Source organism: Vespula pensylvanica, chromosome 1 (assembly GCF_014466175.1).
Source record: "Vespula pensylvanica isolate Volc-1 chromosome 1, ASM1446617v1, whole genome shotgun sequence".
NCBI classification, from domain to species: Eukaryota; Metazoa; Arthropoda; class Insecta; order Hymenoptera; family Vespidae; genus Vespula; species Vespula pensylvanica.
The window spans coordinates 14543722-14558301 of record NC_057685.1 but is presented as its reverse complement, the minus strand read 5'-3'; the positions used below and the strand labels follow the sequence as shown (position 1 = coordinate 14558301).

General features: G+C 38.2%; 1 protein-coding gene across 1 annotated transcript in view; it reads left to right on the top strand.

Annotated features, from left to right (window-relative positions):
* Positions 1–14580, top strand: part of LOC122631806 — a 321354-nt gene that overhangs the window by 301485 nt on the left and 5289 nt on the right. Inside the window, exons 7-13 of the mRNA XM_043817920.1 lie at positions 194–454; positions 7339–7455; positions 7593–7706; positions 7773–7916; positions 12755–12957; positions 14217–14368; positions 14475–14547. Coding sequence (XP_043673855.1) covers positions 194–454; positions 7339–7455; positions 7593–7706; positions 7773–7916; positions 12755–12957; positions 14217–14368; positions 14475–14547 — 1064 coding nt within the window. The remainder of the gene's footprint in view (positions 1–193; positions 455–7338; positions 7456–7592; positions 7707–7772; positions 7917–12754; positions 12958–14216; positions 14369–14474; positions 14548–14580) is intronic.

Here is a 14580-nt window from a genome sequence, read left to right as displayed (position 1 = left end):
CATCTTTTTAGAAATTTTCTTAACGAGCAAGAAACGAGGATGTAAGAGAGATAAGAGATGTATAACGAGGCATTATAGCAGTGGTTGTAGTAGTCATAATAGTAGTACTAGTACTAGTAGTAGTAGTAATAGTAGTTGTACTAGATGGTAGGAGAAAATGCAAATTAATCAAAGTAACATGAGGATTTTGCAGGAACGACTACACCGTTTCGTACCCCGACTGGTGCAGCTGTTGGCAGAATGGACGGAGACTTTCCCGTACGATTTTCGGGACGAAAGGGTGATGGGTCACGTCAGATCCATCACGCAGAAGGTCGCTGCGGTCGACGCGGCCGCGCGACAGGAAGTTTCGGCCTTGCTTCAGAACTTACTTCTCAGGCTCACAGCCCTCGAGAGGTACGAGGAGGGCCTAGCGAGATTGGCTACCGAGGCGGCGACTGAACAGCTCACGCAGGTTCGTAACTTTGAAACGATGAAGCGTCATCCTCCGACCGACCGACCGACCTACCAACCACGATGGATCTCCGAATTTTAACGGCATGAATTCCCGCATGTCGTCTAACATGTAACTTGCTAATTGAAGCGAGCTCACGGCTCGTGTGGTAAACTCTCTTACTTCTCTCTCTATCTACCTATCTATCTTTCTCTCTCTATATATATACATCTACCTCTCTTTCTCTCTTTATCATCTATAACGTCGGATAAGAGACGAGAAGCGAAGGAACGCTCGACTCAACGATCAAGTCTTTACCGAGGGATTTGCGAGTCGTTGCGGGAAAGTGGAAAATTTCCGGTTCGAAATTCATCGATCGAATTCCAAGTCGCGGCTTACGAAGATAAATCGAGGACACCGGGAGATTCGATGTAACCGAACGTTCCGTGTTAATATTCCATAGGCATTTTCGCTAATCCACCAATGGCTCTTCTATTCCTCTCACGCGTATGAATTTTATAGTCATATAATACTTGCTTCGCAATCGTGTTTATAAGCACTCATCCCATACTCATCGGTCACCCTTATGCTCCTCTCTCTCTCTCTCTCTCTCTCTCTCTCTCTCTCTCTCTCTCTCTCTCTCTCTCTCTTCCTCTCTCTCTCTTACGCAGACGAGTTCTCTTGGTCACTATCCTGTAGATGCGTGCACTTTGCGCAGTTAGCGTAACAGCGTTACTCCGCTAGTTTCCCTAGTACGAGAGACAGTAACTATTCCGTTAATTTGATTACCGTACACCTATCTGCCACCGCGTGTAACACCTGCTAATGGCTAATTTGCAACTGCATTAGTTAGTTAAATATGCCGACGCACGGGTCAAGCTCGCGTCCTCGCTTGGTCCTTAATCAGGAGGAAATTGCGTGAGCACCGGTATTACACGCTGCTGATATCCGTGGATATCGTCCAGAGAAATTGCCAATGCGTAACTTATGTCCTTGAACGTTCCCAAAATTCGTTAACAGCTACAACGTGAGAGAATTTTCGGACGTTAGCTAACTCGACTGTGATTACGAAAATGGTTTGTTCGTAATTCGTTCGAAGTTAGCACGTAGGATTTCATTTTGTTGGAAGCGAAAAGTTCCTTTTTCCAAGAACGATAGAAATCAGTTAACAAACGTTTCTAGAAGCCAATAACGGCACGGAATTCTTTCAAAGAAACGTAAAAACTCCAATGGAATCTTTTCTCAAGAAGCTACCGAAAGAAAGAGAGAGAACACAACATATAACTACACGTATATATGTATCAAGAATTTATCAAATCTTCGAAGGTTTCTTGGATTTTCTAGGAATAGATATGGAAAAAGGAGAACACGAAGAAAAAACGAAAATGGAAAAAAAAGGATGAAGAAGAAAAAGAACATACCTAGGCAATTCCCGCTTCAAAGATTATTGTTAAGATATATAAAATGTGTGTTCATTACATTGTATTTATAAAAAATATGAGCTATAACTTTAGAAATTCTTACTTTATGAAAGTGGAATACGAACGAATTAATTCGAAAAGGTGGGAACTAGCTTTATCTCGAACTTGCGTTAGTCGCACGAAGCAGATCTCTCGTTTACAGGCGAACTCGTCGACAAATCGTACCACTTTTGCATAGTGGAGTGAGTTTCGAAAAGTACGACGAACTTTGAATTTAATAACCTGAAACCTTCGCAAAAGAATTCACTGTTTCTCTCTCTCTCTTTCTCTCTCTCTCTCTCTCTCTCTCTCTCTCTCTCTCTCCCTCTCTCTTTCTCTCTTTTTCGACAAGCCTGCTCCTTTTATTCTTCTCCCTTTTTTCTTTTTTCTTTTTTTTTTATTTTCATTTTCATTTCTCAGTTCGCTCTTCGGCATTGAAGCTTTTCTCCTCCTTCTTTTCTAGCCCTTCTCGTTGGGTACTACTAAGTAAGCGATTCAATGCACATACATACATACATACATACATACATACATACGAGCGGAGCTAAGGAAAAACCGCAGCAAAGGAAAGTTCGCTTTGGCCGCTTTCTACGGATTAAATCTGTTGACGTAACGACACGAGAAACGTTTTAAAGATCATTCGTCTGTTTTAAAAGAGCACCTCTTTCGGAAAAGGCCACGAGGATTTTCATTAACGTTATCGTTCTATCCGTGATTGAAAGATCGAAAAAAAGAAAAACCATGCTTTCGTGTAAATAAATAGATCAATTTTGACGAAAAAGGAAAGAGGAAAGAGGAAGAATTTGTTTTGTAATAATTCAAAATAATACGATCTTTTTCTTTCCTTTTTTTTTTTGCTTGATAATATTTTGTCAAAAATTGTTCCTATTAATAACGACGATATTTTAAATATTTTACTATATAACTATATGACAATAATTTTTCATGAAATATCGAAAGTTCTTCGATTCGTTGTACCTCGTAAAAATATCGAATTAAAATAAAAACGGACTCTCGGGAGATAAAAAAAAAATGCATTCGAACGTAGCAAATCAGTTTCTTGCCCGGATGAATCCCATCAGCGCGTTAGCAAGTCCTCGCTAATCGTTACTAGCAAGAAACTTGTGCAAATTCTGCTCACGGTACTGCAAGCGTACCGAACAAGCGCAACTTATCGGCGTATTCCACAACGTGCCCCTCTCCCACTTCCCTCCATCTAGAATCGCAGGTTGCATAACGTCGTAATACACTTCTTTGGTCACCATCGGATTATCTCGCGCTCGAAACTTACGCAGTTTCCAAGTTCGTATTCGGAAAGAGGAAGACGCGCTGCGCTCACTTCTATGCCGATTAAATTTCGTTAACGATTTCGAGAACGGACTCACTGAATTTCTCTTCTCCCTTGGAATCCAACGATACGACACTTTTAATAGTTCGCTTTCAAACAAAGTTTAATTAAAATTCAGTTTTCAGTACGATCATCGTACATACGAGTAAGTACTTATGTATCTTACGTTTGAATATAGGAACAAATAGAAAAAAAATATGTAATGTTAGATACGATCTTCCATTAACGTTACTCTCTACTTCACGTCGTTAATGGATTTTTGAAAGCGATTTCAAGTTTTCATGCGTTTCGAAATAACAAACCTTCGTGATTTTACGATATCCTTTATCGCCGTATAATAAGAAGAGAATCTCATGTTTTCACGGCTCTCCGTTGAAATACGTAAACGGGAAAATGATCGCGATCCGTCATACGGAAATTTCTCTTTGCTTTAACATAATATAAGGATTTGACGTATTTCGACGCATAATAATTCGACCGAATAAAAGAGACTTTGAGGTTCCATTTGCTTCTAAACCGATCACGCGGCTCAGCGATCTCATTCGTCGTCGCTTTGGACATTCCGCTTTGCCCAAGAAAAGTACGTACCTACATTTTGTTCGAACGTCTCTCTGCTTTTACCATTTCCATAAGGTGTTTCTATAAAATCTTTCGGTTCGTTCACTTTTCCCTTGATAAAATTATTTTTCTATTGAAAAACGTAAAAGATTTCCTTTTTAAAATGAAAGAAAAGAAATCAAGTTAAATGTTCGTACTGACTGCATTTTGTCTTTTTTTTTTTTTTAGCTATAAAGAATGCTTCTCTCTGATTTATTTTAAACTGTCTCTAGCAAAGCGAACTTAAACGTACACTCGGTATATATCTATGCATTTACATATGTATATGTACTTATACACGTACATCTACATATTTATATTTAACATACGAAACGTAAAGAAGAGAATGAGAAGTAGAAAAAGAAAAAGAAAGAAATATAGAGAAAAAGAAAAGATAAGTGAAAGATAGGACAAAGAAAAAGAGAAAGTAAAGGAAGAGAAAAAGGTTGCTCCATCCCGATACCCTTCAGTCTCGTACGCAACTTTCTTTGAAGATTGTGTCGTGCCATCAATATCGTCGCAAAATCAAATGAAACAGGACGACCGAAGGATCGAATAAAGGAAAATCCCGAAGAGATACGATGTCCTATCTTTACTGGTCAAAGTGAGGAAGAGAGAAAGAGCTTTGGAGGTGATCGAACCTAAACGCACTTTGATGTCCGACAAACCGAACGATGTACGCTATTTTCCATTTCTTTCCACTTATCTCTTATCCCTTTACTTCTTTCTTTTTTCTTTTTTCTTTTTATTTCGAATTACGAAACAAGTCAACTTTTCTTGCAAATTTCACGACGCCTTCCATCTCGTGAAATGAAGCGTACATTAGTGAACTTTTTAAAACAGGTTAAAAGACTTGCTGGAAACAGTGAAAGAGAAAGAAAAGGTCGTTCTTTCGCGAACCAATTAGACGAACCAATAAAACCACTAGGACCAATTAAAACGTTACATTATCGACGCTCTTTCCTCGTCTTTCGATGTTACAGTGTAAATCGTAGACGAGTAATTAAAAATAACTCGTCGAGCAATTACCTATAGGTACTCAACGAACAAATTCGTTGCTAATTACCATTTCTCTGCTTCACAAAGCAGTTACTGTTGATCATTGCTTAACAAGTCGATTGCTTAACGATGTAACTAACTAAATTGACAAAGATCTATTTTGCTATCTCTCTTTATCTCTTTTTTTTGAATTGTCAACTTTGGTCGTCCAACTTGAAGAAAATCTAGGTCGGGCTTTCGTCGTTTCTCAGCTCTTGTTGGCTCTCTTTGTCACGTGTCATTTCTTTTTCTCGCATAGCCGGAAAAAATAGGTTAATAGCGACGATATTTCACGAACATGCTCGACAACGTTTCTCCCATCTAGGCATAGAGTCACGCAAAGATGTCGTGCTGATCTCTATGTGTATATGTGTTTTTCATGGTAACGAATAAGAGGTTTCTACGGTTCGGTCTACCACCTAGAAGAAAGCAAAGCAAAACGAGGAATTTGGAACTAATCCGATTTTACTTTTCCACGATACGGTACAATCTCTTCTTGTCCGGAACGGAAATAAATAATAAAAAACATAAAGACTACGGACAGAAATGGAAGTATAAATAATAGAGTAGAATATAAGGAGACTATGGTAGTGGTCAAACCAATCATACGACGTGTCTTGCTTATGGTTTTCTGCATTTCCTTCGTTCTCCTTTGCCAAAGCACGTCGAGTCTCTTTTTTCTCGCAAGATATATGGTCATTCATGAAAGTACAATTGTATTGTGACATTATATATATATATATATATATATATATATATATATATAGAGAGAGAGAGAGAGAGAGAGAGAGAGAGAGAGAGAATAAATGTAAAGAGTATCGTTACTGCAGTCAGATAACAACAAAAAGTCTGATTACTCTTATGCAATATTTGAATAAAATGGAACAGCAAATTTAATAATTATCGTATTGCTGGAAAGTTCATTAATTCGAATATCTTGCATGAATAAATAATGTATATCTTTTTATAACTTAATTTGATATATCGAAAACAATGTATATTGAAAAATACTAAATTACAGAATCTGAATAAAATATTAGCAAAGCAACTTGGTTGATGACCAAATCGAAAATCAAACATACTCTTAATGTAATATATTTTATTCTACTAATTTCGATCTTCCATATAAATAATAAAATTATACTGATCGTTCCGTGAAGACTAAAGAATAATAAAGAATCTATAGGAATAATACAATAGATTGCAGAAAGCTCATCGATACGAATACGATGGAACTAACATCCTGGGCGATATGTTATGTTGTTCTAACTAGAGTCAACAAAAGCGTAATATTTTGGTAGCACAAACAACACAAGCGACTCATTCCCCTTCTCGTTCATTGATTTGGAAAGAAAAAGAAATGATAACGGGCGTTCGATTGTTATGGGAAGGATAGTATGAAAACAGAGAAAGGTCTATGAGAAATGACAGAAGTTTTGCTCCTATCTCGAAAGCCGAGAGTACTTAAAGTAAAGAGAAAGAGAGAGAGAGAGAGAGAGAGAGAGAGAGAGAGAGAGAGAGAAGGAGAAAGGGAAAGAGAGAGAAAGAGAGACATTCGAAAGAATTGCTTAGAACACTGGAAACGGTCAACGAAGGAGAGAGTTGGTCAGACGAGTCTCAGGGAACCACAGGGAGGATATAAATTTTAGCAAGGTCGATTCGGCCAATACCGAAAAAGGAGAGATAGAGAGAGAGAGAGAGGGAGAGAGTGAGAGAGAAAGAGAGAGGTGTCTCGAGTACCGAGCTCCCAATCTCGTGAAAATATACGACTGGAGCTATCTGTCGGCGTTTTTCTCTTTCGTTCCCAAGACCATAGCGGAACGAATGTCGGTGTAACCCCGAGAAACGAACGAATCGGAAAAATCTTTATTAAAGAGGCACTACTCTCTGTCTCTCTCTCTCTCTCTCTCTCTCTCTCTCTCTCTCTCTCTCTCTCTTTCTCTCTCAAAAAAGAAATATTTTCTATTTACACTTCTCGAACGTTATCGTATCCCTTTTGCCATAAGGAGTTACCAGCACCCACATCGAATTACGAGATTGTAGTATAAAACTTCAGTGAAATCGCTGCCACGTTCGTTTCCGAACCACGTCCAACCAGTCGTAACCTTTTGGAGACCACGATCGTCCGAGATAAGAAGTTGGTCTTGGCTCGAATGTTCGCGCTCGACAAAGCGCGAGACGCGAAATTGAAAGAGAACAGACACGGGCGACGAGCGTCGCGACAATACTCTCTCTTCCTCTCGCGTTCTCCTTCAAGAAGACGCCAATCCAGGCCATCTACTACTTTTCTTTTTCTTTTTTCTTTTCCTTTTTCCTTTTCTTTCTATTTCTTTTCCTTTTCCATCTCCTACACGTCAAGGCCCCTATCCTTTTTTACGTTTTCATTCTTTTCACTTCGTATCTATACGAAAAAGAATCTTCCATCCTCTCTCACAAAGCGTTTCTGTCACTTGGTCTTTCAGGTGGACATTACCGAGCTTTGCCCCTCTGCTACGGTACTGGCACAACAATTGACCCACGTGGAACTCGAGAGGCTCTCTTACATCGGCCCCGAGGAATTTGTCCAAGCATTCGCTAAGGTAACATTCATGACACAAGAATGGCTTTTCTTTTCATTCCAAACAGAGACTTCTATAGGGATAAAAAGCAAGGCAAAATAAATAAAGAAATAAAATAGAACGTTGTTAATCGAGACGTCGTCGAATCCCTTTTCCAGGAATCTCCTCACTTGGAAACATCTTTCAAGGACATGAAAAAGACTCGAAATCTCGAGTCTTATGTCCAGTGGTTCAATCGATTGAGTTATTTCGTAGCGACCGAAGTATGCAAGGTAATAAATCAAAACTAAACCTTTAACATTCTCCTAAGTAACTTTATATTTTCTTTTTTGTTGTAGCACGCAAAGAAGAAACAACGCGTGCGCGTCGTAGAATATTGGATAGAGACAGCTCGAGAATGCTTTAATATCGGCAACTTCAACTCTCTGATGGCGATCATTGCCGGTCTGAATATGTCTCCAATATCGCGGCTGAAAAAAACGGTAAGTAGGTGCTCGAAAAGAGCATTAATTGCGGAGCCAAAAAATCGACTATCTGTCGATTGAGTTTCGAGCATGTAAGGGATGAAATAGGTAGAAGGGTGAATAGTCGATCCAGCGATGTCGTAATTGCTGAAACGGAAATCGTCGCTCGTTACACTCGTTTACACGCAGTGTAGTTGCGTCAAGAGAAACTCGTGCCTGCGTGAAAGAGGAATGGAAGCGTATACTAGACTGGAAGAGAGGGGTAACCGGAAGCAATAAGCGGCCTGTAATCCTCGTAAATCGAGCGTGGCGCCGCGACGCCGTTCCCGCGACGCCATACCCGCGTTACTGGTGACAAACCAGCGAGAATCGAATTTCCGCATCGTTTCTCTCTGTTCGAAACGGACGGGTGACTGAAAGAACAAATGAACGGACTATATAAACTAGAAAAGGAAAAAAAATGTTCGAAGGAGATGATAAGAGGAAAGAAAAGAAAAGAAAAGAAAAGAAAAGAAAAGAAAAAGAAGAGCTACGAAAGCACAGAGAGAAAGGGATGTTGAAAGAAGGAGAGTGAATTCTTCAAACTAACTTAATTGAATTTCTCCAGGGAAGGGATTTCCCAACATTGAAAAGAGTGTATAACATAAACTACTTGAACAACCATATTGCTAGTCGCAAAGAGAGTTTGAAAGAAAGGAAGTAATAGTAGTAGAAGTAGTGCTAAGAGAAATGTAGGCCGTGATCTGAATTAATCGAAAAGTTTAATATCGACCATCCTGCTTTATCGTCTCTCTTTTTCTCTCTTCTTTCTTTCTTCTTTATTTTACATTAGATTACACAGAGTTAATTACCCTTAAATATTGATTATTACATATATACATACGTGTACAAATTCTGAAAAGAAATATTTATACACTTGGATATTTGATATATTCGTATAAGTAAAAGTTCGATCATAGACAAGATAAAACTAGAATTACTCGTATTCGCAAAGGTATTAAAATTTATCGGTAGAAGACATTTAAAATGGATCTTATATACATACATTCCTAGTCGCGATGTGACATACATGAAATGACCGACTTGCCAGAGGCTACACCCTTGCACGAAGCTTGAAAGGAACGAAAATGACGTTCTGATTGCAATGTCTGGCTATGCGCTTCTCTTGCTCCTTTAATATCGCGACGCTATTTCTCTCTTTCGTACAATGATTTTTTTCCCATTTTTTTTTTCGCATCTCCGCTTTTCCGAACATCCTCGCGGGAGATATACGGGCGAAAGCACGTATGATTATCGTAAGCTTCTTTGACGAACTGAAAAATCTCATTTAATAAAAACTACTGCGCAAAATTTCTTACGTGATTAACTGAGATATCGAATAAATATATGTATATATTCAAGAGAATATTTAATATACCGCCTGGAGATAAACAACACTTGATATTTCGTTCATAATTATATTCACGATTATCGGTAAAAACTTTTTAATCCTTACGATAGTACAACACGTTTATACATACATGTATAAAACAAAAAATACTCGTATCTAGATACAAAAGCTCGTTCAAAAAAAATTTTAATCGAACAAGAAAGAAAGATATTCTACAAGAGCGAAACGTATCGTTTTGATCGTTCGTTATTAATTTCTGTCGCATTGGCCAAACTGACATAAATCTTCCATTCTCCTATGATTCTCATTCGTCGAAAGAGGGTGGTCAAGCGCTATTCGAGGTTCATTTGGTCAGGCTGACTGATTTATGTAGGGTACGCAGGAAATAATTACAGCCTTCTCTCATCCTTTCCTCCCTGGACCAATAACCGTACGAAGTATGAGAGACCAGCTTCGTAATTTTCGTTAATGAAAATTTATTGCTCGTATTTGTTAACCACGCTCGGTTTCGTTTCGCGCAGAAGGCCAAAGAATCAATGAAAAAAATTGACGCGGACGCATTTCCGACTCGTCCAAGCTGACTGCCATGGATTTTCTACGATTTCGTCGGTTTTTTCTCTTTATTTCCCCCATCCTTTCCTTTTTCGTCCATTTTTAGAAGAGCGAGAGAATTTACAACGCGCGTCGTTTAACCGCGCAATTAGCGCGATTTTCATTACGACGCGAAATATCGCCGTGTGAATTCTCGTTTATATTTTTTTTGTTTATCTCCTTTCTCTCTCTCTTTCATATTTTTCTTTTCAACCACGGGAAATCGTACGAACACCACCGAAGCGTTCTACTTCGACGAGAATGTGTTGATATAGTCGAAATTTTAATCGCCCGAATAATTACGATGAAGTGTTAAAAAAAAAGCCTCGCGAAGTTGAATTTGAACGAAACGGGCGTGTGATAAGTGCGTCTACACACACATATATATATATATCTGCATCATGTATATATATATATGTATGTGTATGTACGCATACATATAGCAAGATGAAACGGAAATCGAAACCTCTCGTTCGTTTCATGCAATATTCCTTTTACGTCTGGTGTTCCGTTGAGAGAGTATCGGAAAGTTTCGACTTTTCCTAGAGCATAAAAGGATACATAGCACTCAAAAATAATTCATTTATTACACGAGAATAATTTAAAAACGACGTCTTCCTTTCCGTTTTCTTTTTTTTTTCAAGGAAAAAAAATGATACTCGAGTCATTATCATCAAAGAATGTAATTACCTTCGACTGCAACGATTCTTGCTCTCACTAACATAGAAAGAAAGGGAGAGAGAGAGAGAATGAGTGAAGGGAGGATGAAAATGACCGAAAGAAAAATTCTGTCGTGCGGGAACGCTCAAAGGATACGATATGAACAAAATTTAAATTGAGTTCCAAAGAAGAAAAAGTCACCGAACGAAGAAGAGTAGTTTTCGTGCTTTTACGGTCATGATACTTTTCCTTTCACTTCATTTTTCCTCTGATAATATTCTTCAAAAGCGAAATAAACTTTAAGGATAGCATAATACGAAACAACATTCAAATCGAATTACGAAAAGTCCGGTTTACCGACTTACCTATAAGGAAGTGTTCCTTGATAAAAGAAATTTGCAATTGATAAGCCGTGGATTTTTTGCTTATCTGTTTATCTTATCGAAGATTTTCTTTACGATTTCCTTTGAGCATGAACCACTGTTCTTTACCATCTACTACGTATATATACATATGTACGTAACTACATATAGTACGTACACCATGCTTTTATCCCTCAGCATCTAGTTTCAATTTACTGCTTCCGCAGACTCGACGATTTTTCTTTCTTTTTTTTTCCTTCCTTCCCGCGTAACAAGAAAAGCATTTCCTTGAGAATTCGAATCGAGTCGCGCCAAGAGAAATGACTCCCACGACGCACGCCGAAGGGATTCTCTCGTTCTCAAGGATGGAAAGGAATTAGTTACTCGATCGAATTTCAAATTCTATCCTGTTTTCTCTTGTTTTTTTTCTTTCCTATATATTCCGACTTCCTCGTTAAGCCGATTCGTGGTATATTGAGAAACAAGACGAACGTTAAGTCTGTTTACGGAATAAATAAAAGAAAGTTGTCATTGTCAATAAGAAATATAAGGACATCGATATATAGAGAAAAATAAGTAAGATATATCAAAGATATATCTATTGATCTAAGATATAACATTAGATTCATCTTTTCTAATCGTTTTAACTTCGAAAAGAAAATTTATTCGACGGTGTCGAATAAAAAAAAAGAAAAAAAGGAAAAAGAAAAGAAAGAAAGAAAAGCAAAATGAGAGAAAAAGGGTCGTTCAACGAGACAATGACGTCTCGATCGAGGCGTCCGTTTCAAGGAATGTCGCTTAATATCGTCGCCAACGTTCAGGGTGAATGACGAAGGAGGACATCGATAACAACGCCGGAAACGGCGCGTTCGTCCGAGCGTTAATTCTTGAATTAAAGCACGGAGATACGAGAGGACAAACGGAATTAATTCCAACGTCTATGTCCACGTCGACGACATTTTCGTCGTCCTCGAAGTTAATTTAATTACGTCGTCGCAGTTACCACGACTGGTAGAGAAGTACGGGGGTACGCCACAGGAAACTCGCAGTGTGCGACGCGCTTGATTTCGGTCTGAAATTATTTCGAGTACGTCACTCTACTTCTGGACATAATACGCAGGAAAACGTGTTGTGTGACACTACGAGTAACGTGTATCTCCCTCTTCCTCTTTTTCTTTCTCTCTCTATCTCTATCTCTATCTCTATCTCTATCTCTATCTCTATCTGTATCTCTATGTCTATTCTCTCTATCTCTATCTCTCTCTCCCTTTTTCTTTCCATTTCGTTCTACTTTTCTCTATAACACCATAACCGAGCTTTCCTTCGATGTTTCCACGAGACTTCTTCCACTTTCATTGTTTTTTCTCTTTCTTTCTTCTTCAACTTTTTCCTCACTTTGTTTAAACAGATCGTTATGTGCTTCTAGAGCTTCGTAAAATATTGCCGCTTCGACCATATTCGTTTCAAGCTCGATAGCATACGTTGTTAGAAATTCTATTCGCGAGTTCGGCACGTTGCCAAGTTCAAAGGCTCTTGACCCTTCCAATCCGCCTTACAGAGACTGGATCTGAAAATGGAAGATAGATCGAGAGAGATGGGTAAGGCAAAACGAGAAGAGCCACTAACCTAGGAGGAATAGTAAACCTCGATTCGAAGAGATTTCGAATGCCTAACGATTCAATCCTACTAACGCTAAGACGCATTCCATCTGAAAATTCTTTATTCTCGTATTGCTCGAAAATATCGAATAATTTACAATATATTTGATAAGTTGAAGATTGAAAGTATCATTGCTCTGTTATAACAATCGATTAGAAAATATCATAAATATAAGTATATTTTTTATTTTATAGTGGTCAAAAGTACAATCGGCCAAGTTCTCAATCTTGGAACATCAAATGGATCCTAGTAGCAATTTCAGCAGCTATCGTAGCACCCTAAAGGCAGCAATGTGGCGTAGCGCCGGCGCTACGGACGAACGTCAACGAATCGTCGTTCCCTTCTTTAGTCTGCTAGTCAAGGATCTATACTTTCTCAACGAGGGCTGCAGCAACAAGTGAGTAGAACTTACATGCAACATATTCATATATACACATATATATATGTATATATATACATGCATGTATATACGATATATACATATACATATGTGTCATACACACACATTATATATGTTCATTGGAATTTCGAGCGAAGGGCTGAAAATTTAATTAATAGAGCGTGACATAGGTAGGGAAACCGCGTGGTCAATCTGTCATTCTATGTTGTCGCTAATTTACTAGTAATTGTTCTACGTAGTTATATACGTTATTATAACTAGGAGCATTCTCGACACTAGTGGACGAGGAAGTGGACGAGTCTCTGACGTTTAATTGATGCCAACAAAACAGAGAGAGAGAGAGAGAGAGAGAGAGAGAGAGAGAGAGAGAGAGAGAGCATATGTGTAGTCAGCATTAACGTGACACAAAATAAAGCACGTAATACTCATACCATGTTTTTTATGCAACTTTTCATGCTTTCCAACGGTAAATATATTTCACCGTTGGCTAATTCTTGAACATTTTTAATTACATAAAAATTCTTACAAATATTAACTTATCGTACGTATGTACCTTATGCGTATTTTTGTTTTATAAATATATGTAAATATGTATAACGAAAACAAATATTCTTATGGAGTATAAGCAAGTATAAAAAAAGATATCGATAAGCTGATTTATCTCTTACTCTGACAACGAATGTAAATTCTAGCCAGATATTATATATTATATATCTATATATATCTAATCACAAATTCTCGATTACTTCCGAAGAGAAGTTTTCCTTGTCGATCTTCACGAATTCCTTCTCATACGGCATTTCTCGTGCCAGGATTATTAATCTCGGAGAAAGCGATATGTCGACGTATCGAGTCGACGTCTCTCGCAGAACTCATCCTTTTCGAGAATCTTATTTATTACATCTACGAACGTGACATTACGTCCTCGTGTACGTGTAAACTTATTAAACTTATAATGGCAAAAGTTGTGTCCTGGAAAGTCAGGCAAAAGGAAAGGAAAAAAATCAAAGAAATATGAAAGGCGTCGAGCAAAAAGAAAAACTCGAGGATACCATCTTCTCTCTCTCTCTCTCCCTCTTTCCTTCTCTCTCTCTCTCTGTCTTCTTTTTCTCTTACGCTCTCGAAAATATCCGAGAAACGTCGAGCGATTATGTTCATGTAAAAAGTTTTAAGCGTACGATCGTTGCTCAAGTAAAACCATAAAGAACCCTTTTGAAAACAAATTAAGAACATTCCTCTTGTTAATTTCGTTTCAGACTACCAAACGGGCACATCAATTTTGAGAAATTTTGGCAGCTAGCAAAACAGGTAACGGAATTCATCGCTTGGAAACAAGTAGCCTGTCCGTTTGAAAAGAATCCACGAGTTATAGCCTTTTTACAAGCGAGTCCTGTATTAACCGAAAATGGTAAGGACAAATAATTTGAGAGATGATCGTCTTACGTTTGTAACGATTACAATCAAATTTATGAGATCTATAACATAAAATTCTTTCTCTCTCTTTCTCTTTATAGCACTCGCTCTAGCATCGTTCGAGTGTGAACCACCCGATAACAATCCTGAGAAGGAACGTTACAAAGCTTTAAAGTAAGTACGACTTAGGAGATCGTTGCTTTTTAG